Raw genomic sequence first — 19,816 nt, 5'->3', positions numbered from 1 at the left:
AAAGGATTAAAAAAAACAGAGGGGAAAAGGAAGGGGTGAGATAATTGATTCACAGGGATAAAGGCAGGAGTATGTAGGTAGGAGACAAACAAGTCTGTAAGCAGAGCCAGAACTCCAAGCATGAAAACAGAGCCTTAAATAAAATTTTCCTTTCCCTTGAGGTGAAACTTCAGGGTTGCAAAACCAAGGAGTAAAATCTAGAAAATGTTACTATTAAAGACAACCTACTAATATCTTCTTTCAGTTCACGTCTGAGTGTACTTCATGTAGGTTTTCACAGAATCATATTGATTATGTTTCCTGCAAACAGGGCTTGGAAATTTTCTTAAATCTGTGTGCTAAATCATTTTGAGCTGATTACATGATTTTTGGCAAGGACTTTCCCTGTGCTACCCATTGTGTGGTCATTTGTGCTTCCATCCAAAGCAGTTTCGAACGTCCACAGGTAGAAGTAAAACTGCTGAGTAGCTGAACCCCTTCCCAAGACATTTTATGGTTCTCATATTCCACACAAAACCAGTTTCAAGTGTCCCATTCTCACCACTCTGTCAAAATCCACCAGAAAAATGTGTGTTCCTTATATATCTATGTCTTGCAATAAATGCTTATGAGAACAACGAGAATCACAGAAAATCTCTGTGTAGGGTAGGGCTGTCATTATGTTGAACAATTTTTTTTTTTTTTTCCTGCAATCTCTTCCTATGAAAGACATTATTAGATCATGTTATTGAGCCCCTTGTTAGGGAAACATCTTGCTTTTCCTTCTTGCTTTTCCTTCTTCCAGGAGCACCCACTGACTGAGAGATGTACCATACTACTACTCTTGTCAATAATGAAAGGGCATGGAAATCACAGTTTCAGGGCCTGAGCTGTTTTCCAGTGCAATCAACTGAGAAGCTCTCAGTGGCATCCAAGAGCATTAGATGTGTCCTGAGGGTGGAATTCACCTCTGTGCAGTGAGCTACCTCTAAATGATCCACCATTTGCATCCTTGCTCATGTCCTACTTGGAACATTTAAGAGGCATTTTAAAGGTTCTCAGGCTGCAGACTTGCAGCTTTAGGAAGCAGCAGTGATGTTGTCATTGTACTCAAACCACAACAGTTTCCACTCTGTTCTAAAATATAAAAATATCCCTTTTGCTTTCTCATTATGGATCTGAGGGAATGGTGGTTTGCCCTGGTCATTGTTAAATGATTTTTAGAGTGGAATGTGGATGCAGAATGGAGGAACTCATGGTGGACCTGGCAATGATCTCAGAGTTCTTTTCCAACCTTCACAATTCTGTGGCTCTATGAGCTGTGGCTTCCTGCAGGTTGTGTTTGTGAGAGCAAGGCTTTCCTCTTGGATGGTGAGAGAGAAGTGAGTTTTCATACACTGAACCTGGGAGAGCAAAGCCAAGGTGACAAGAGGGAAAAGTGGTGACAGGGAGTTGGTGGAGGTAGTTCATGGTGTGTGGCTGCAATTTGTCACCCTGATCACTGTTGTTGAGAAGATGGGGACTTGCAGGCCCTTTGCACCATGAAGTGCCTTGGTGATGCTGTTGGGTATTTTTCCATTTCCAGCAATCCTAGAATCCCAGAAGAGTTTGAATTTGAAGGGACCTTAAATCTCATCTTGTTCCAACCTCCTGCCATGGGCAGGGACGTCTTCCACTAGACCAGATTGGTCCAACCTGGCCTTGAACACTTCCAGAGATGAGGCATTTTGTCATTCTTGTTCTCTTCAAAAGAACTCTCTTGTCCTCTTCAACTCTGTGAGGCAAAAATGGGAAAGATGGGGAGAGACTATTTACAAGGGCCTGGAGTGACAGGACAAGGGCTAATGGCTTCAAACTGAAAAAGAGTAGGTTTACATAAGATGTTAGGAAGAAATTCTGCCCTGAGGGGGTGGTGAGGTCCTGGCACAAGTTGCCAGAGAAGCTGTGACTGCATCCCTGGAAGTGTCCAAGACCAGGTTGGACGGGGCTTGGAAAAATGTGGGATAGTGGAAGGTGTCCCTGCCTATGGCAGGAGGTTGGAACAAGATGTTTAAGGTCCCTTTCAACCCAGGCCATTCCATGGTTCTATGAAAACCAATCTGAATGACACAAAACTCAAGCCATGCTGACATTCTCCACCATCTCACCACACTTTTTGACAAGTGGTGTTGTCCAGCTGCCATTGACCTCAACAATCCTCTGCTTTGTTTCCCAGACAGGACCATCCTGGTGGATGTGGCTCTTCCCCCTCTGAGAGGACTCTACATCCTGGGGACTCTCAAGTTTCCCAGCAACTCCAGCAACGTCCTGAGTGCAGCCTGTGTCGTGGTGCTGGGGGGTGTGCTGAGAGTGGGTGAGTGAACAGCTGATCTTCAGGATGCCTGGAGTGTATTTCTGCTCTTGATAGGGAAAAAACCCTGTGGAGAATGACTTAGAGTGTCACCATAACCTGCTGTCCAACCTAATGCCCCTGGCTATCTGGAAATCTGCAGTTTGGACACCCAGAATTAGTGATTATGCACTGGAGCTAATTACCTATTCCTTAAATAGCAATGTGTTACAAATGCTGCAATCTGCACCTCACTCCTGGTTTCACTAGGGCAGAGGTTTTATCTGAGATGTGTAAAAGTCCTCCCTACTTCCTGTAGGGTTGCTTTATGAGACAGTAATTCCTCAGGGCAGAATCTGCCCTAGTGTTCAGGCAATGCCTGGTGCCTATGGACATTAATTGGGCACATTTTGTGGCACAGAAATATTTAAAACCAACATGAACAGGGTCATGGAGAATTCCCTGAATGCCTGAAAATCCTGCTGTGGTATGAAGCAGCTGGATTCAGCACACTTGTTCTCTCATCCCTCTGTACAGATGAGCACCAGGACCACAGGAAGGTGCCACCTTGCCCCTACTTCCAGCTGTCTCACAGTCCCCAAAGTCACCAGGGCTGTTCCATGTTATTTACAACAGACAGAACTGGTGTTTTTCCACTCTGAAGTAATTACTCACATAATTCCCTTTAAATATCAAGGTTTCTAAAGCCAGGCATTATATTTACTTACAGGGATCCTTAGGATGCTGGGATCACATTGTTGATCATTGCTTGACCTTTCTCAAGATTGGTTTCATGAACTTTAAAAAGAGAATTTGTTTGTGTAATCACCTCCTGAGGAAGTCTGCTTCAATATTTGTTTGTTGTTAATCTCAAGGGACTGTTTAGTTAATATAGTACTGGCTAAAAAAAGTTATTTTGCTGTCTTGTGTTTTTCTTTGGAAAAAGAGGTTGGAAAGCTTAATCTGGGAGGTTAAAAGATCTATAGACTTAAAAGAATGTCAGTCATTTCTTACTTAGACTCCTTTGCACTTTAAATATGGTTTCATATTGGTTTTAAGAAAAAGCATGTGTTCATTGCTAAAAACACTTATTAAAAAAACATTGAGGCACTTTGCTGCACAAACTCCCCTCCAGCACATCTGTGACTAGTAATGATATTAAAAACCAAACAGGTATTTGCAGCTGTTGAGTCTCAGTCCAGTGTCTCCAGCAGAGATGATGTGAGATGATGGGTGGGTAGAGACTCTGCAGGTTTCCTACATCTCATCCTGGTTTCTCTGCCTGCACGTAGAGCTGGGACTGCCTGTGTTTTTTCCTCCCTTCCCCTTTCTCCTCCCATGTGTTTGAGGCCTTACGGTAACGTCTTGGAGCCCATCTGTCCAATCCTGCCTGTTCCATGCCTGAAGGAAAGGTTTTGAAGCCCATCTGTCCGACTCCACCACAACCCTAAAGAAATCCTGACACAAACCAGATAACGAGACAGTTTAGTAAACAGATTTAATGGATGTGGACATCGGCGTTCAGCATTGCCTGAGCAGGATCTCAGGTTGGCATCACGTGAACCAAATCCCCAGGTCCTGCCTGTTGTGTAATTTCTCCATGCCCTGTTTTCAGCATAGCAATCTATGGCCACACGCTGATCCTTGTAATTCCATAGCCTGGGACAAAGACTTTCTGGTAAAGCTAGAGTGTTTTGTTCTCTTAAATTCCTAGAGAACAATGATCGGTGTGTTTTCTTCTCTTAAACTCCTAGAGAACAATGATCGGTTTAGAAATTCACCTTATTTGGGTTTGGTGTCCTCCAGAGGAAGGTCAAGAAGTCAAGAAGCTTTTGACTTCTTCTCTGCAGAGGAAAAACAGAGTCAGAAGGTTAAATCATGACCATAAATGCATAAGAACTAAGTTATGATGGGAAATATTTAACAAAGGGGAAAAAAGAAAAACCACAGTGTAAAATTGGAGTTTATCAACCATAAAAAAACCCTAATTAATTTTATTGAAACAATAATTTACAGGCAAATTGGGATAAGAAAATAGTGATGGTTGGGAAATCAGGATTTTTGGAACACCCTTGACCGTGCAGGGTCAATCATCACTTTTCTCCTTAATGTGTGATCATAGTCCATGTGAATTATGGTCCCTGAAAGATGTGAGATTATTCAAGATCCACAAAGAACTCTGCCAGAACCCTTGGAAAACCCAAAGGAAAATGTGTCGATCTACCTCTAGAGGAATTTCTCTGGCTGTTCCTAGCCCTTCAGTGGATCCAGTGAAACTTTCTGATTATTTCTGCTTTAATAGTCCTACTTCTAAGATAAGGAATTTCTCTTTTTCACTTTATCCTTCAAAGTCTTTTATTTGATAACGATGTTTGCAATAGAATTTTAATTACACCATTTATTTCTAGTTACATCATTTATTTCTGTTTCTCTGCACTATGATACTGTAAAAATTAGCTATTTTTCCAGCTTATAAAGGGAGAATTTGAGGTTCAGAGAGAAAGCAAAATGTTAAATATCATTAACACATCTGTGTCAAAAAAAGATAAGAAATTATGAGTTCAACATCTCACAGTTGTTTTTCCATTCTCAGCTAGGATGAATTTCATTTTAACCCACGAGCATTAAAACTCAGATGATATATGCGGAAAGTGACCTGTTCCACTGCTGAACAAAGCCCTCAGCTCCCAATAAAGCTGAAGAAAATGCAGAAGTTCACTTGGCACACATTGATCCGTTGGACTCATCCTGAACTAAACTGCACTCAGCTGCTCTTTGCTGGCAGGCTGCTCTTGCATTTTATAGTAGAGCTCGCCAAGTAATTATCCAGATAGGTTTTCTCTTTTTAGTTTCAACTTGTCACATTCTTTCCTTCGCATATCTCCTGATGGCTGCTTGTCAGTCGTGTCACTCATTGGAGGCAAGAAGCCTAAGGTCATCATTAGCTCATGGCTTGATTGTCTGGAGAGGGAACCTCAGACAATTCTAATCCCTCTTATCTTGCTTGTGGTAAGAGCTCTAATGCATTTACTCCCCTTCTTTTCCAGGAAGAACCCCCGTGCTGACTTGTCAGAGGGTAAATCAGGGTATTTCACTAAATGGCCATGTCTTAGCTGTAAATAAAGAGCAATAATTAGGGCACCTGTGAGTTTCACCAATTTTCTGTCTTGTCCAACTTCTCCAGCACCTCTGTTGTGTGGGCCCCATCTTTAGCTGTGGGCTGAGTCCCACTCTGCAGTCCCATATCACCCCTGCACAGCTGTCCAACTTGTGTGAAGAAGGGACTCTGTTGATGTAACAAGAGGTATTTTCATTCCAGATCACAGAAAAAAAGTTCATTGGACTATTTGCATTCCCTTCAATGAACCCCTCAGGCTCTGCTTTGGCTTTTACCCCTTCCAAGCCACTCAGTTTCTTTTAACTGATTGTACCACGTAGGGAAGGGATTTGGTTTACATGTTCAAGACTCCCAAATTTAGGTGTAATGTGGATGTCAGCACGAGCTGCTGTTCCAGTAGAGATCTATCCAACACAACCAGTGGAGCCCCTGCACTCCATGGGACTGGTTGATACAGGTATCCAGAAAAAAAATCTACTTTAAGAAACCTGAATGTAGGTATGCGATCCTCCCTGGAAACGTGGTTCAGTTGCCTCATTATAAGGATTTTCTATTGTTCTGGGCACCCTCAGGTGTCCTCTCCTGCCTTCAACTTCTGCTTAAAAATCCCACTTGTCAGTCGTTGAACCCTAAGTTGTATCTGCCAGCCTCCAGAGAGGAATTGGAGGGCACTGGAGCTCTCAGATCCCATCCTATGTGTCTCACAACGTACTCCTCATTCATCCCCATCTTCTGGCTGTTGGCTCCTACTCCACAGCTGTGAAGATGTGGGGCTGAGGACTGCTCAGACCTTCTATACATTTGGCAGAAAGAGGCAACCAAATGAGGTCTCCTTGTCTGGCTGCTTTTGCAGGCTCCTTTCCAGAGTGCAGCCTGAATACCTGAAGGAAGCTCCAGAAGAAGAACCAACAGTAGGTGCTGTCCAGCTGTGTATTGACCATGATAGAAGCTCCTCAGACCTTCTGGTTACAATATGATACAGTTTTCAAAACAGCTGAGCACTTGGAGTTCCAAGAAGTTTTGGATTCAGGCAACAGAGAGAGGAGATGGTCCCAGCAAGATACTCGGCAAAGTCTGTTTTGCCAGGTGAAGGGAGGAGATCTTATCTCAGGGATTTTGTTGCTCTTATATGCAACAGCTGTTGCAGAGTGCTATGTTGTGAAAAATAAAGGCTAGAAGGGAGGAAACACCCACTATTCTAGGAAAGAATAGAATGGGTTTTGCTATGGAACAAACCCCAAAACAATACACCAAAAATCTGTCAGGAAGAACATCTGGAACAGAACCGAAATAGGAAAACAATGGAAAATGCTTTTAAAACTCAACAAACCAGATCCAGACCACAGTCCAGAATAAACAAAAATCTGGATAGAAAAAACCTATCTCTATTTCTGTTTTCCTTTTTATTCCCTCCTTTTTTCTTGTCGTAGGTTTTCTCCTCTCCAGGGGTTAGACCTGATGAAGGATTATGAACCAGCTGAAACCATTGTGCTAACAGATCTGTGTTACATTCTCAACATTTGGATCTCACACTTCTTCAGGACAGTGTGTAATCAGTGGTGAATTTATTAACACCTCAGGGTGTTTATTAACAAAGGATTATCATACATGTTTGGGGGGTTTTGCACTGTGTAGTGCAATTGGAAGAAAACGTGTTTGAGGGAGCCCTGCCTCAGTTTTTAGTGCCTCTTGAACTTTTCTGCACGTCTCACCAGACATTTCCACCAGCTTTCGCTGATTTCCACATTGCAAGAATCCTTTTTTCCTGGTTTTCTGCCAGCAGCACATTATTATTTCACTTGATGATCAATCAGGTTGCTCATCAAATTGCCAGGTCTTCCAGCTGGAGCAGTATCATGAAAGGGGATCCGTTTCCTCTCATCTCATGCAGGATTGGGGAATTAGGCAGTTTGGTGGGATCTTATGTAGGACTTGCTCACCACAGAAAAGTGGGACAGGAAACCTGAAGTTTTCACAACCACAGTCCAAAGAGGGACACTTAAAGCCCAGATCCTTTACTTATGTGTTGCAGAAATCATGATTCCTGTTGTTTAGGGCAAGTTGCTGTATCCAACAAAGTTGCTTATTACAAGAGCTGTGGTTTCATAGCCAGTTACTTCATAAGGCTCTGAAACTTACCCAGCCCCTGTGATTTATGTGAATTAACTATTTTGGATTCCCCTTATGAATAAGCTGAGGTAGCTGCTGCTTCCATATCTTCATTTTCATGGGCCATTCTGCCAGAATCTATTTAGACTTAGCCAAAGTGTGTCTCTGAGACCTTACCCAGCTTCTCCCTTTGTTTTTCATTCTTCTCTATTCTTTCCCAGAGAGATTCTTACCTTTTCAAACCTCTTGCCTTATTACATTCAATATTAGTGAATCACAGAATGGGTAAAGTTAGAAGGGATTACTGAAGGTCATCTAATCCAACCACTAGAGCATTATTCACTTTTTTCCTAATTCCTTCCTTCAAAATTCCTGCTTACTTTCCTAGACCATGCCTGTTCTCTTCATTTGTGCCTATTTATCTGCTTACTTTCAGTATCTTCACACAACTTTGGCTCCCTGATAAAACTTTGAATTCCACAGGGTTTGGAGGACCAGACCTGGTTGAGTCCATGTCCCCATTCCAGTCACTCAGGCTGTAAATGAGCGTGTGCCATGTTACTGCTGTAGTTTGTTAATCACCAAGTTTTGTGCTACTAAGCCAAGTGCCTTGAAGAAGCCAATTATACAATATCAAAGCTATTATCTTTATCAACTAGACCTGTAATCTCATTAGGAGATGATAACAAGGAAGTTTCACACTACCCTTTTTTTCTGTAAAAGCAGGTTGATTGGCATTAATTATATCATCCACCTTTAATGATTTATTAATTATGTTCAGAGTTGGACATTCCATTTTTATTTATTTTTCCCCTAGAATCAGTGTCAGGTTGACAGGCCTGTAATTACCCGGGGCTCTTACTTTTATCTTTGTTTGAAATATTGGCACAATATTAGCTTTCTGCAAGGGCTCTCAGACACCATGAGTGATCCCAAAATTATTGAAGAGTCCACCTTAATAGTCCAACGGGTTTCCTGGAAAACTCTCTGCAAGCACTTGCATTCAAGTTACTGAAATCCATTGATTTAAACCATGGAACTATTGACGGCAATATTTTACTTCTAAAAATTCTTAGAAGAAATAGAATTTTTCTACTGATTGATGACTCCTGTGTTCTTTTGTATCATTTACCAATCAGAGTTTCCAGCCACTGAAGAATTTCTATGAATATTATCTTCCTTATTTTATTTTATTTTATTTTATTTTATTTTATTTTATTTTATTTTATTTTCCATTATAAATAGTTTTATTATGACCTTTGTTTCTCACTCTGACTGTATTTTTTTATTGGTGTGGTTTTGGTTTTTTTTAAACAAGGGTAACATTTCTTAATATCTTGTGCTTTTCTGGACTAAAATTTATGATTTTTAGCTAAATGTAGATGTAGATCTTTTAAGGGAGGGAGAACTCCCAGTTTATCCTATGGAATCTCCATTTCCAATCCTTTGTAAGTGATTGTTAAGTCTGGAAGCCTACTTAAAAATGGTTTTAAAACTGAGCTGAGAATTGGATTTATGAGATGGTTTTAACTGATTTAACTAGAATAGTAAATACTTTGTAACCAGGAGTAAAAAATATGAGAAATTGTGAAAGCATATTTAGACACAACCTAATTTCTGGTTTTCCTCTGTTTAAACCACAGTTATGGGAGTTTAAATAAGGAAATCATAGCTGGTTTAGGTGGACTATGGACACTGAAAGATAATTCTCTCCATGTCCCCAGGGAATATGCGTGTTCACTGGTGGGAGATCTATTAGATGGGGAACATGCAAGTCTTGTACTATTTGCCTTTTACCCATTAAAAAGCTGTACAGAGAATTTAAATATCCTCAGCTATCAGTTAGATGCTGGTGGGGAACAATGAATTGTTTTATTGATTTCACTCAAAAAAAAAAAAAAAGCTCTTAAACCAAAGTGTTTCTTTAGGATACAAAATCAGCTCTCTTTTCCAAACTAGTAATTTTCAAATATTAAAAGAACATGACAGGCCAGCTAATTTTGTACAGATACATATATATATTTTAGTTCTACATCTGCTGCAATTTTCTGTTGCATAATTGATTTAATCTCTAATTTTAAAGGAACGCTGAACTCCTTTACTGGACTCCGCATACGTTTCTCCAGGGCAAAAACTGTCCTACTTTTTCCTCTTTAGTATCTGTTTAGTGCTGGGCCATTTTCCTCTGAAACTGTAAACTACCCTTGGTGAAAGAAATGAAGGCAAAGTTGGAATACAGTGTACTGTGCAGATTTATAACCATTACACACACCAAAACTTATTGGGCACTTTCTTTTTCCCTAATTATTTTTTCCTCAATCTCTCAATTTTTCCCGTTCTTGCCTCACAATTACCCTGGAAGTGGTGAAATTGTGAAGGAGCAAAAAGGCAAAAACTGGTTGAGAAAGGAAATACTAATTCAGCAGTTTAGAGATTTCTTTAAAATCAGATTCACACATATTTCCTCCCTAGTTTCCCTGCCCATTTTCAGCATCACAGGAGTCATGGATAATTTCGTGGTGGGTTTGATGCTGTTTTGTCTTTATTGCAGGTTCTTCCCAACATCCTCTAGAAAGGGATTTAAAGCTGCTGTTCCTTCTTCGGGCATCTGAAGGGATTTCCTGTAATCGTCTAGAGGATATAAATGTCCACCCAGGGAGTATTGGTATGAAACATGAATTCCACTTTTCACAGGAAACTAATTTTTGGTAATATCCAAATCTACAACCGTTGAGACTGTTACTATGTGGTACAGATAAACTTCAAACAAAAGTACACTTATTTTAGAGCTAACCTTTAATCTTCTGGAACGTATCATCTATATGAAAAGTTTTTGTATTTTGGATTTCTCCTCTGGTTTTGGATCCCTTTTCCAAAGGGGAAAAAATTCATTGTCCAGAAAGATTAATAATAACTGCATAATATTTGTATTTTTCATTCCTGGAGTTTTTTTTTACCTTAAGTGTTTACTTAGATATTTTTTTTAAAATGTTAGATATCGTTGTCTGTAATTCCTTCAATTCTAATTTGTGTCAATGAGATTTCTGTGGTAAAATCCCCTTTCTTGCCTGTACATGTGATGGTAATTTTACTTCATTGAGGATTTATTGCTCCTTCACTTTGTATTTTGAGTGGAGGCTTTGTGCTGTTCTTACACTTCTCATAAAATATAGAAACACACTTTAATAAATTTAAAGATTTCCATATATTTAGTTACTGCTTCAGTTCTTCTCAAGTCTCTTTTTCCCTTAACCTTTGAAATTCTCCTGTTCTTTCTTTTTTTTCCCCCAGGAGTTTATGGACAGGTGCAAATTTACAGTGCTTATCCTAAGATGCCTTGGACACATCTGGGAACTGATGTTGCTCCTGGCAATGAAAGGTGGTATTTTGCCCAAATATGCTTTCAAATATTAAAGTTTGGCTCCTGTTCCTATGACTTGTATTTAATATTCCTGTGAGTTGCATTATTCTTTTCCTTTGTGATGGGCTCTGTTTGAATTCTGTCTAGATAGAAAAAAAAAACAACCTGAGTAACAGAAAATTGCGCCATGATGGGAAAGCTGATGATCTTTAGGGTCTCTTCCAACCCAGATTAACTTTAATTCTAAAGAAATCTAAATTCTAAGGGTGAATCATGCTGAGCTTCCTTCCTTCCTTCCTTCCTTCCTTCCTTCCTTCCTTCCTTCCTTCCTTCCTTCCTTCCTTCCTTCCTTCCTTCCTTCCTTCCTTCCTTCCTTCCTTCCTTCCTTCCTTCCTTCCTTCCTTCCTTCCTTCCTTCCTTCCTTCCTTCCTTCCACCAGGCATAACAAAGCCTCACTGGGAGAGTTCCCATCAGGATAGAGGTGTCAGCATTTAGGGAAGGAATAATTTGTGAAATATTTTAAAGATGAGCAGTGGAAGCACAAAAAGATCTCACCAGTAGGGCTCATCTGTTGTGAGCTCTCTCAGAGTTGTGTGTGAGCTCTCTCAGAGTGTAGATTAATTGTTTAGGAATTGCTGTGTAGCTGATCCTGATCCAAACCCTGCAACTTTAGAATCACCCTCTGGAAATTCTTCTCCTTCCCTGACTAAGATGGGAGATCAGAGTAAGCAGATTCTTGACTGAAGCAGGCCAGTTAAACATTTGGATGAAATGGATCCAGGCTAGATCTGGGTTGGTGCCCAGATATTTTATATGAAATATCATGAGGTGCTAAGATACAAGTGTTTGGAGTTAATGCATCCACATTAAATGCTGCACAAAGAGTTGTTTCAGTTGTTAAAATATAGGAAAAAAAAAAAAAAAAAACAAAAAAACAAAAAAAAAAAACAAAATAACAAAAACAAAAACAAAAACAAAAAAAAAAAAGAAAAAAAAAAAAAAAAAAACACAAAAACAAACAAACAAAAAAAAAACCCCAAACCCTATTTTTCATTAAAAGTCTACCAATATCCAGCTAAGAGTTAATGTGGTTGGATATAGGAAACAGGTAAATCAGTGCTGGAATATGAAACCTGAAGGAAGTGAAGTTTATTGAAGGAGAGGAGCTGCTCTATATCCTTTTCCAATATGGATCAGGTCATAAGTTCAGGAAGGACTTTCCTGCTGTTTCAGAAGATATGCAGTAATTTAAAAAAAAAAAAAAAAAAAAAAAAAAAAGTAATAAATTTTTGGTGGATTTCTTTACTGAATATTCACAGGTGTTGTATACTCTCAGTGCTCATCTGGAACCTACCTCATCCTTGAAAAATATTGGGGAAAGAGACTCTGGAAAACCTTGACAACATCCCTTTAGGAATCTCCTTTCTCTCTGCATTTCTGTCAATCTAGACTGCATGTGAAGCATTATCTGAATTCACTCAGTGCTCATTTTCCTCAATAATTCCCTGAGGAGTTTAGATCTTCACTTGGCCAGTAGCAGTCACCCTTTAACAGGACAAGTTGTTTGTCAAATAGAGATAAACATTGATCATTATCCATTTTACTGTCACTAAATGCTTTTGTTTTCCTGACATGAAGCTAAAAATCCTCTGAACTACTAATACAACTTTGACTGTAAAAGAGGATCTTCAGTTCAAGATTAAAACAAATAAATGCAGGACTCTGTGCAACGTTGAGTAGCCAGCAGAGTTTTAGGTGCTGGTGCCTGGAGGGTGTTCAGCTACCAAGGGCAGGATTCAGGCTCCTAAACAGACGGTTTGGGCCCATTTGAGGTGTCTTTGGGCTCATATGAGATGCTTTTGGGCTCCCTCCATGGCTGGCACGTTTATCTCTAGGAACATTCCAGGGACCAGTCCTGTCACATCTGCCAGCTGATGTTTTAGGGGTACCTCAGATAGCAAGAGGTGGAATCAATTTAAGGAATCAAATCCTGCTTGAAGTGCCCAATTCAGAGAACTGAGTTGTCTTTCACTGGTAATGACTGACCAACAAGCTCTAGCGGAAGTTTAGATGCCAAATGCAGACAGCTACATGACCCTGCACATGGTTGTTTAAATCCAAAGCTAACTTTCAGCTCTGCAGAATACTCCTGGCACCAAAAATGGTCTGATATGTCTTTTGGAGGCAACCTGAACTCTGAAATGCTGTGCTGGAGCTGTATATGTTGTTAATCAATGGTGTGAAATAAATGCTTCAGGATTAATTTCCTCTCACATATTTCAGACATCTGTTTTTGCAGAAAACCCAAAAGGGGCTTTTCCTAAAGCATAGCCTGTGGACTTTTTTTTTTTTTTTTTTTTTTTTTTTTTTTTTTTTTTGAGATATCCCTGAGCAAACCAGTTCATTTTTAATGAAATTTGTGAGCCTAACTCTCGTTAGTGTGATGACATTAAGTTTATATCATGGTGTTACAGGATTTTTGTGGAGGATGAAGTAGATTGGGATCAAGGTGGGGATATTGTGATCAGCTCTTCCTCCTATGAAGCCCACCAAGCTGAAGTAGTTACACTTAAAGAAGTCCATGGTCATAATATAAGAATTCATGAACATCTTCTGCACAGACATATTGGTAAGGAATTTTTCTTTCCTTTTTTTTTTTGAGAGTTTTATTTGGAAGTATTGACTTTCCATTTCGTATCTCAACAGGAACAATTCCACTTTCTTGTGGTATCTTCATTTCTTTCTCCATATGCTTTTATAGCTCGCTGGTTCTAACACGAATTTCTGTGAATAGGATCAATTCAGTGCTGAATTGTTTGGGAAAAGTTTCCCCTGTTTCAAGTTGAGCTGGTTCACAGAGAGAAAAAGAAATTTTTCTTTTTATAAAGAAAAAAAGAAATGTAAGGTTTTAGTCCCTTTGTAAAATTTCTACGGGATGTCAAAAACATAGAAAATAATTAAACCTCACCTGTTTTTCAAATTTCAAAATAATGATATTCTAAAGTTTAAAATACAAAATTTTATCAATTCTATGGCATGAAAATAATGTATTTATAAATTAATATCTAAATAAATATAAAATCTGCATATATCTCTATTTTCTGTGTAGACTGCATGGGGTCTGTATTTTTGTGGGAAAAGGGATGCAGTGTTAATCCTTATTTATTCTTATTTCAGCCTGTAAAGTAAATTTATTACCATTTATTTAATAAAACTCAAAGGATTTTATTAACAGTACAAATTCTGAACCTTCAAACCAAGGATTTTTTTCATGTACATATCAATATTTTAAAAATTTGATCTTTATTCCAGCCAGTAGGCACAGAAATTAGTGCAATGCATAGAAAGATCTAGAAATATCATGTTTTAAATGATGAATGTTTAAATGTCTGAGCCAGTAATCAAAGATTCACTTGGAACTGAGCTCTGCTCTGCAATTATCCACAATGTTAATCAACAGTAGCCTGCATGGCACAGTTTTTTTATGACAATTGCATTTTTCAAACAAAATGTGCAGTTCAAAGCATAACACATTTAGACTTCCTTTCCAGTAGTTTATGCATTTTAGGCCTCTCTTTTTAGCTGATGTAGATATAATAAATGTATTATGAGGGGAAATTACTTCTTACCCCCTGAGTAATGCAGCAGTTGTTTGGTACAGCTGAAACAAAAGGACGGATGGGACAATTAAGGGGTAAATACTGAGTTTCACCTTGGCAAATGTAGGTATCTGCAGTAAATGTTCACACATGAGCCAGTCACTCTCAGCTCCCTCGATAATTAAAGCAGAAAAAATACATACAATACATCCTTCTCACTCATATTTTATCTGCCCCTAAAGCAGGTATATAAAATACACAACAAATTGCACTTGAGATTTGCCTATTGCTCTCCATCATGCATAAAACCAGTTTGGATAACTAAATCACATCTGAATATGTCTAAAGTCACCTGAGATTAATCCAAACTAGACAGCTGCATAAACTTGTGCAAAAGTCTCCTTTGAAAAGGCATTGAAAAAAATGTTTTAAAATCCTTTTAGAAAACACACACAGGCAAGAGTCTGTAGCAATGTTTTGGCATTGACATTAGTCTGATCCTGAGGAAAATTAACGGAGATCAACTCTGCAGTGTGCTGAAGAGTAACTCCGGCATGCAGAGCTTGGAAAAAAATGAAGTGTGAACCTGTTCATTGCTTTGGCACCTGCACACCTCAGGGGAAAGGTTTAGCACCTTCTTGTTCTAAAAAACGAGATATCTTGGTAAAACATAAGTGCACAGTGAATATTTGACGGGCAGGTGGCCTTTCTGGTTTTGCGTTGATGCATGCAGATTGCGCTGGGGGTGAAGCACACCTGAATGTCAGCGCAGATTCTGCAGAGGAGCTGTCAGGATTTATGTCCCTCAAAGCAATGGTTTGTAGGTATGATGGACACTTATCACATTTGCTTTGCTGAACCTCCCCAGGGCGTGCCCACGACATGGAAGATGGCAGATCCATCCCTTTGGCCGCGGAGGTTGGGCTCCTCACGCGGAACGTGCGGATCCAGTCAGATGTGCCTTGTGCTGGAAGGGTGCTGGTGGGACACTTCATGGGCTCCAGCAGGATTGAGCTTAAAGGTAGTTGAGATTCACCTGTCCTCATCAAGCAGCTGGCAAAAATTCTCCTGTCCTCATCATCTTGGGCAATACTGCACCAGTTTTGCCCAAGAAAGAGGTGCAGCAACATGTGTGTCCAACATGTGCTGTGGAAGTCAGAACAAACTGACTGCCAGCAAGTATGAAACATGAGCATCACTAAATATTCATAAATATTGAGGATATTTTAGGAGGGGCTGTTCTGTGTTTTGTAAGGTTTTACTATGACTTTGTATATATTTATTAAAAAATACCCATCACTGACAAAGTACCTGCTGTTATATGTCTGTCCGTTGTTAACATGGTTTTCTTTACCTGTCCTTATGTAATATAAGCTTTTATTTCACTCCAGTTATCTCATTGCAGGTGCTCTTCAACTCTTAAATGTTCAGTTTCTGAACTTTGGGCCTCCTCAGCTTTCTGCCATCGAATTCAGAAATGTATCCCAGGAGTCCTCAGTGGTGTCATCCAGCATTAGTGGCAGCTGTGGAGCTGGGATTAAAGGAGTCAAGAGCAGTGGGATCTTTTTGCACAATAACGTGGTGTTCAACACCACTGGACCTGGCATTGATTTGGAAGGGAAAAATCACTCTCTCCTCAGGAACCTTGTTGTTCTGAGCAGGCAGCCAGCAGGTTCTTTAAACTGGGTTGCTGGCATCAAAGTGAACCTGGCCACTGGTGTCTCCCTCCATGGCAATGCTGTGGCAGGATCTGAGAGAATTGGCTTCCATATCAGAGGCCAAGAATGTTTGCCAGATGGAGAATGTTGCAATGGAAATGTGGCCCATTCGAGTCTCCATGGTGTTCACCTGTACAGGGAAGACGGATTTCAGACCTGCACTAGAGTCACGGGCTTTCTGTCCTATAAGAATTATGACTATGGTGTCATGCTCCACCTTGGAGGCAGCGTTATTGTGGAAAACGTGGTGCTGGTGGACAACACCGTGGGGCTCCTGGCAGTGGTGCACTGTGTCTATGCTGAGCAATGCTACACAGGGAAAACATCCATAGAACTCAAAAACTCCATCATTGTTGCAACAAGCTCGACTTTTGACTGCCTCAGAGACAGGATCAAGCCTCACTCAGCTGATCCAACAGCCCAGGACCGACCCCCACTCTACCCCCTAAGAGGCCGTGTTGGGATTTTATGGCCCACATTTACCACTGTTCCCAGCCAAAGACCAGAGGATCCCTGGCACAAAACTGGGCATTGTCCAAAAGCCCTGGGAATCATGAAGCTGAAAGGTTGGTCTTCGGTCTCTACTGGCCAGACTGTTCTGTCACTGTTTTTCTTCACTATTTCCATTTTTCCAATTGAAGTTGCAGCCTCCCACAAATGGACATGTTGGAGAAATCAGAGCCTCAGTGAAATCAATAACAGAATTATTCTACAACTTGATACAGTTTAATTAAGAAAAGGATATTATTTGATATTTTTCATTTCCTGAATCTACTGCAGGGTAGTTGTTCCCCCTAGGAGCTGTGGCTGCCCCATCCCTGGAGGTGTTCAGAGTTGAGTTGGATGAGGCTTGAAGCAACCTGGGACAGTGGAAGGTGTCCCTGCCCACGGCAGAGGATTGGAATGAGATGATCTTTAAGGTCCCTTCCAACCCAAACCATTTTTGGATTCTATGATTCCATGAAAATTATGTCCCATGATAATGTATAGATTCTACCTCACACATACCTTCCTTCTGTGTTCCCTTTCCAATTGATTAATGTCTCTGACCCACAGTTACCCCCACCTAAATAAAGATATCAAATCTTTATTTGGTAAAGAAGTGAATATCACACTTTGGATGGAATTGTCACAGAACATAGGAACTACAACTCACAGAAGCAGTTATGACCTTTATTGGTATAAGAGATTGCACAAGAGGAATAGAAGTCTGTTATGTATCCTGGATCTTTGTTTCAAATGAATTTTTCCGTCCCCAAAACAATCTTTGTTTATAGCAGAACACTGATAGCTGGTTGCAATGGTGGGATCTAAATATCTCACTGCTTTTTGTGACTTTATCCCTCACTGCTACTTACTTTTGCAAGAAAATTCATTATCCCCTTTTTACTGAAGAATAAGAGAGATAGACAAATACACTTGTGCAGTGTCTCGCAAAAAATTCACAGTGAAATACGGATTTTGGAGCTGCACAAGAGTCGAGTGCCGCAGCCAAGTATGTGTCATCACACCCTGCTTGTCTTATATTAATCTCTAGCAAGTAGAAAAAACATCCAAGGCAGGTTGTTATTTAACTGATTCTTACTTAATCAAATAAAAATGCATTAAATACTTTTTTTTTCCTCAGTTACTATTTCTTTGATTTCATTTCCTATGGTTATGACTTGGTTTGTGTCAACATAGGCTATAACTTGATTACAGAGTATCCTAAAGCCACATGAAGATCTACAAAAAATGCTATTAGTCTGATTTAAAAATAATTTGTACAGATATATATGGGAGCAATTTAACATGGAAAACATCACAGGAAAAAAAAAAAAACTTTTTTATCTCTAGTTATGGCACTCTTTTAACCACTTTTCCTTGCTTCGCTTTCCTTCGCTTAATCCCTGGCAGAAGTCACCTTTACTGGTTTTATGAAGAGCTGCTACAGTGAAGACAGGGATGTCTGTATCATGTCAAATGCTGATCATTTAGGCATCATGCCTCTCATCACAGCAGAGACATCAAGGATGTTACATGTCAGTGAGAAGGACAAGTTCTACTTTCATCCAACAAGGTAAAATGCTCCATCCTGAACTATCTTTTTTCAAAAAACACCAAACCAAACACTCCAGCTTTGGAACTACCCTCCCCTTATCTCTGCTCTTGTACTGCTCCTGTCTGACAAAAATGAACAAGCTCTGACAACAAACATGCACAGAAAACCTAAAATATAGGGAAAAAAAAAAAAAAAAAAAAAAAAAAAAAAAAAAAAAACAAACCCACCAAAACACCACCAAATTTAGTTAAGGGCAATCTTTTACAATTTGAGTTTCGAATTCTATCAAGGTGCATCTCCACACCAATCCTCTTGGATTTCTCCTTTTCCTGACATTTGTGTAGCAAAACAAGCCTCACATATCCCATTTCTTAAACCCCCATCCTGAGCATCTCTGACTTCTCAGCCTCAGGCTTCAGAAAATGTCAGGACCTCCAGGAAAAAACCCTGAGACAGGGAATGTCCTTTTGGTCGGGGAAGCGTGGCTTGATTTGTGCCTGCGAGATCACATCAGAAATGTTGATCAGTACAAGGCAGGCTGTGAGATGTCAAATGATTGCCAGAACTGCTTCTGCCCAGGGAGAATATCATCTGTGAGTGTTGAGGAGGGAGGGGAGAACTTCATCTGTAACCTTAAGTCACTGCTGGTTGCAGTGGTTTAGACATACCACATCCAATGGAAACCACATGCCTATTTATTTATTGCAGTCACTGAACACAATGCAGGGGCTATGTCAGGAAAGCCTTGAAGTAGCAAAAAAAAAATTTCCAGCGTGGACTCCACTTGCCAGTCAAAAATAATTGGAGGTGTCCCACACTGCTATGTTTAGAGCCCCTCCAGCCTTCTGCCAGAATTTCTTATTTTATTCTATATTTTTGCTTTTTGCTCAGGGCATTAGTTTGCGTGTAGATTTCTGAGCCCTGTCCAGCTTGTCAGCTCCCATTATGTTTCACGCTTGTATCCATCCCACAATATTCTGCTGGTAGTGAGCTGCTGAATACCCAGTGCAAGAGCTGGTGGTTTTCAAATGTGAGGAATGCACATGGATTATTGAAGGCTTCCTGGGGAGGCTGCTGAGCCTCTGAAGGTGGCTGCATCTCCCAGTGCTCCTCATGCAATATCTGCATGCATTTATTTAATATTTAATCCACCTTTGCAGCTGCTGAGCTTGATCCAAGTTGTGTCTGCATTGTTCTGCTTCAGCATCCTGAAGGGATATCTTGATGGATATGTCCTGTCAAAGAGAAGATGAGCATTGCCTTGGAGCAAGAGGGGAAATAGAAACATCAGGGAATATAGCAAATCTGTGAATCACTTTGCTTTTCCCACTGGTAGACCTAACCAGCAGAAATGTTGGATCTGCTAAGAGATGGTCGAGAACTGAACAGTCAGGATCAGAAGAGTCTTTGTTCTCCACCTCCATTGAGCTGGGTGGGCTGGAGGAATTGGCCTTTTTGTTCCTCTGCCCTTACTGCAAATCTCTGCCTATACAGGTTTGCCCCATTCAAGGTACCAGCAATTGGGTTTTCTCAGCCTGAAACCAAAAAAATTCTTAATTTTC

At 40.1% G+C, this 19,816-nt stretch overlaps 1 protein-coding gene across 7 annotated transcripts in view; it reads left to right on the top strand.

Moving 5' to 3' along the window:
- Positions 1-19,816, top strand: part of PKHD1 (PKHD1 ciliary IPT domain containing fibrocystin/polyductin) — a 237,303-nt gene that overhangs the window by 147,728 nt on the left and 69,759 nt on the right. For 6 of the 7 annotated variants that reach the window (XR_014589511.1, XM_083856783.1, XM_083856784.1 and 3 more), the window contains 7 exons: positions 2,195-2,332; positions 10,087-10,200; positions 10,827-10,914; positions 13,371-13,525; positions 15,364-15,516; positions 15,901-16,779; positions 18,110-18,272. Coding sequence is in view for 6 of the 7 variants with exons in the window: in XM_083856783.1 (XP_083712909.1) it covers positions 2,195-2,332; positions 10,087-10,200; positions 10,827-10,914; positions 13,371-13,525; positions 15,364-15,516; positions 15,901-16,779; positions 18,110-18,272 (1,690 nt within the window). In the remaining variant the exon portion in view is untranslated. The remainder of the gene's footprint in view (positions 1-2,194; positions 2,333-10,086; positions 10,201-10,826; positions 10,915-13,370; positions 13,526-15,363; positions 15,517-15,900; positions 16,780-18,109; positions 18,273-19,816) is intronic. The other variant, XM_083856786.1, reaches the window with a different exon arrangement.

This window comes from Zosterops lateralis (assembly GCF_965231275.1).
Source record: "Zosterops lateralis genome assembly, chromosome: 3".
Taxonomy (NCBI): domain Eukaryota; kingdom Metazoa; phylum Chordata; class Aves; order Passeriformes; family Zosteropidae; genus Zosterops; species Zosterops lateralis.
Note: the sequence above shows the minus strand (reverse complement) of the source record. Positions and strands in the feature narration are given on the sequence as shown.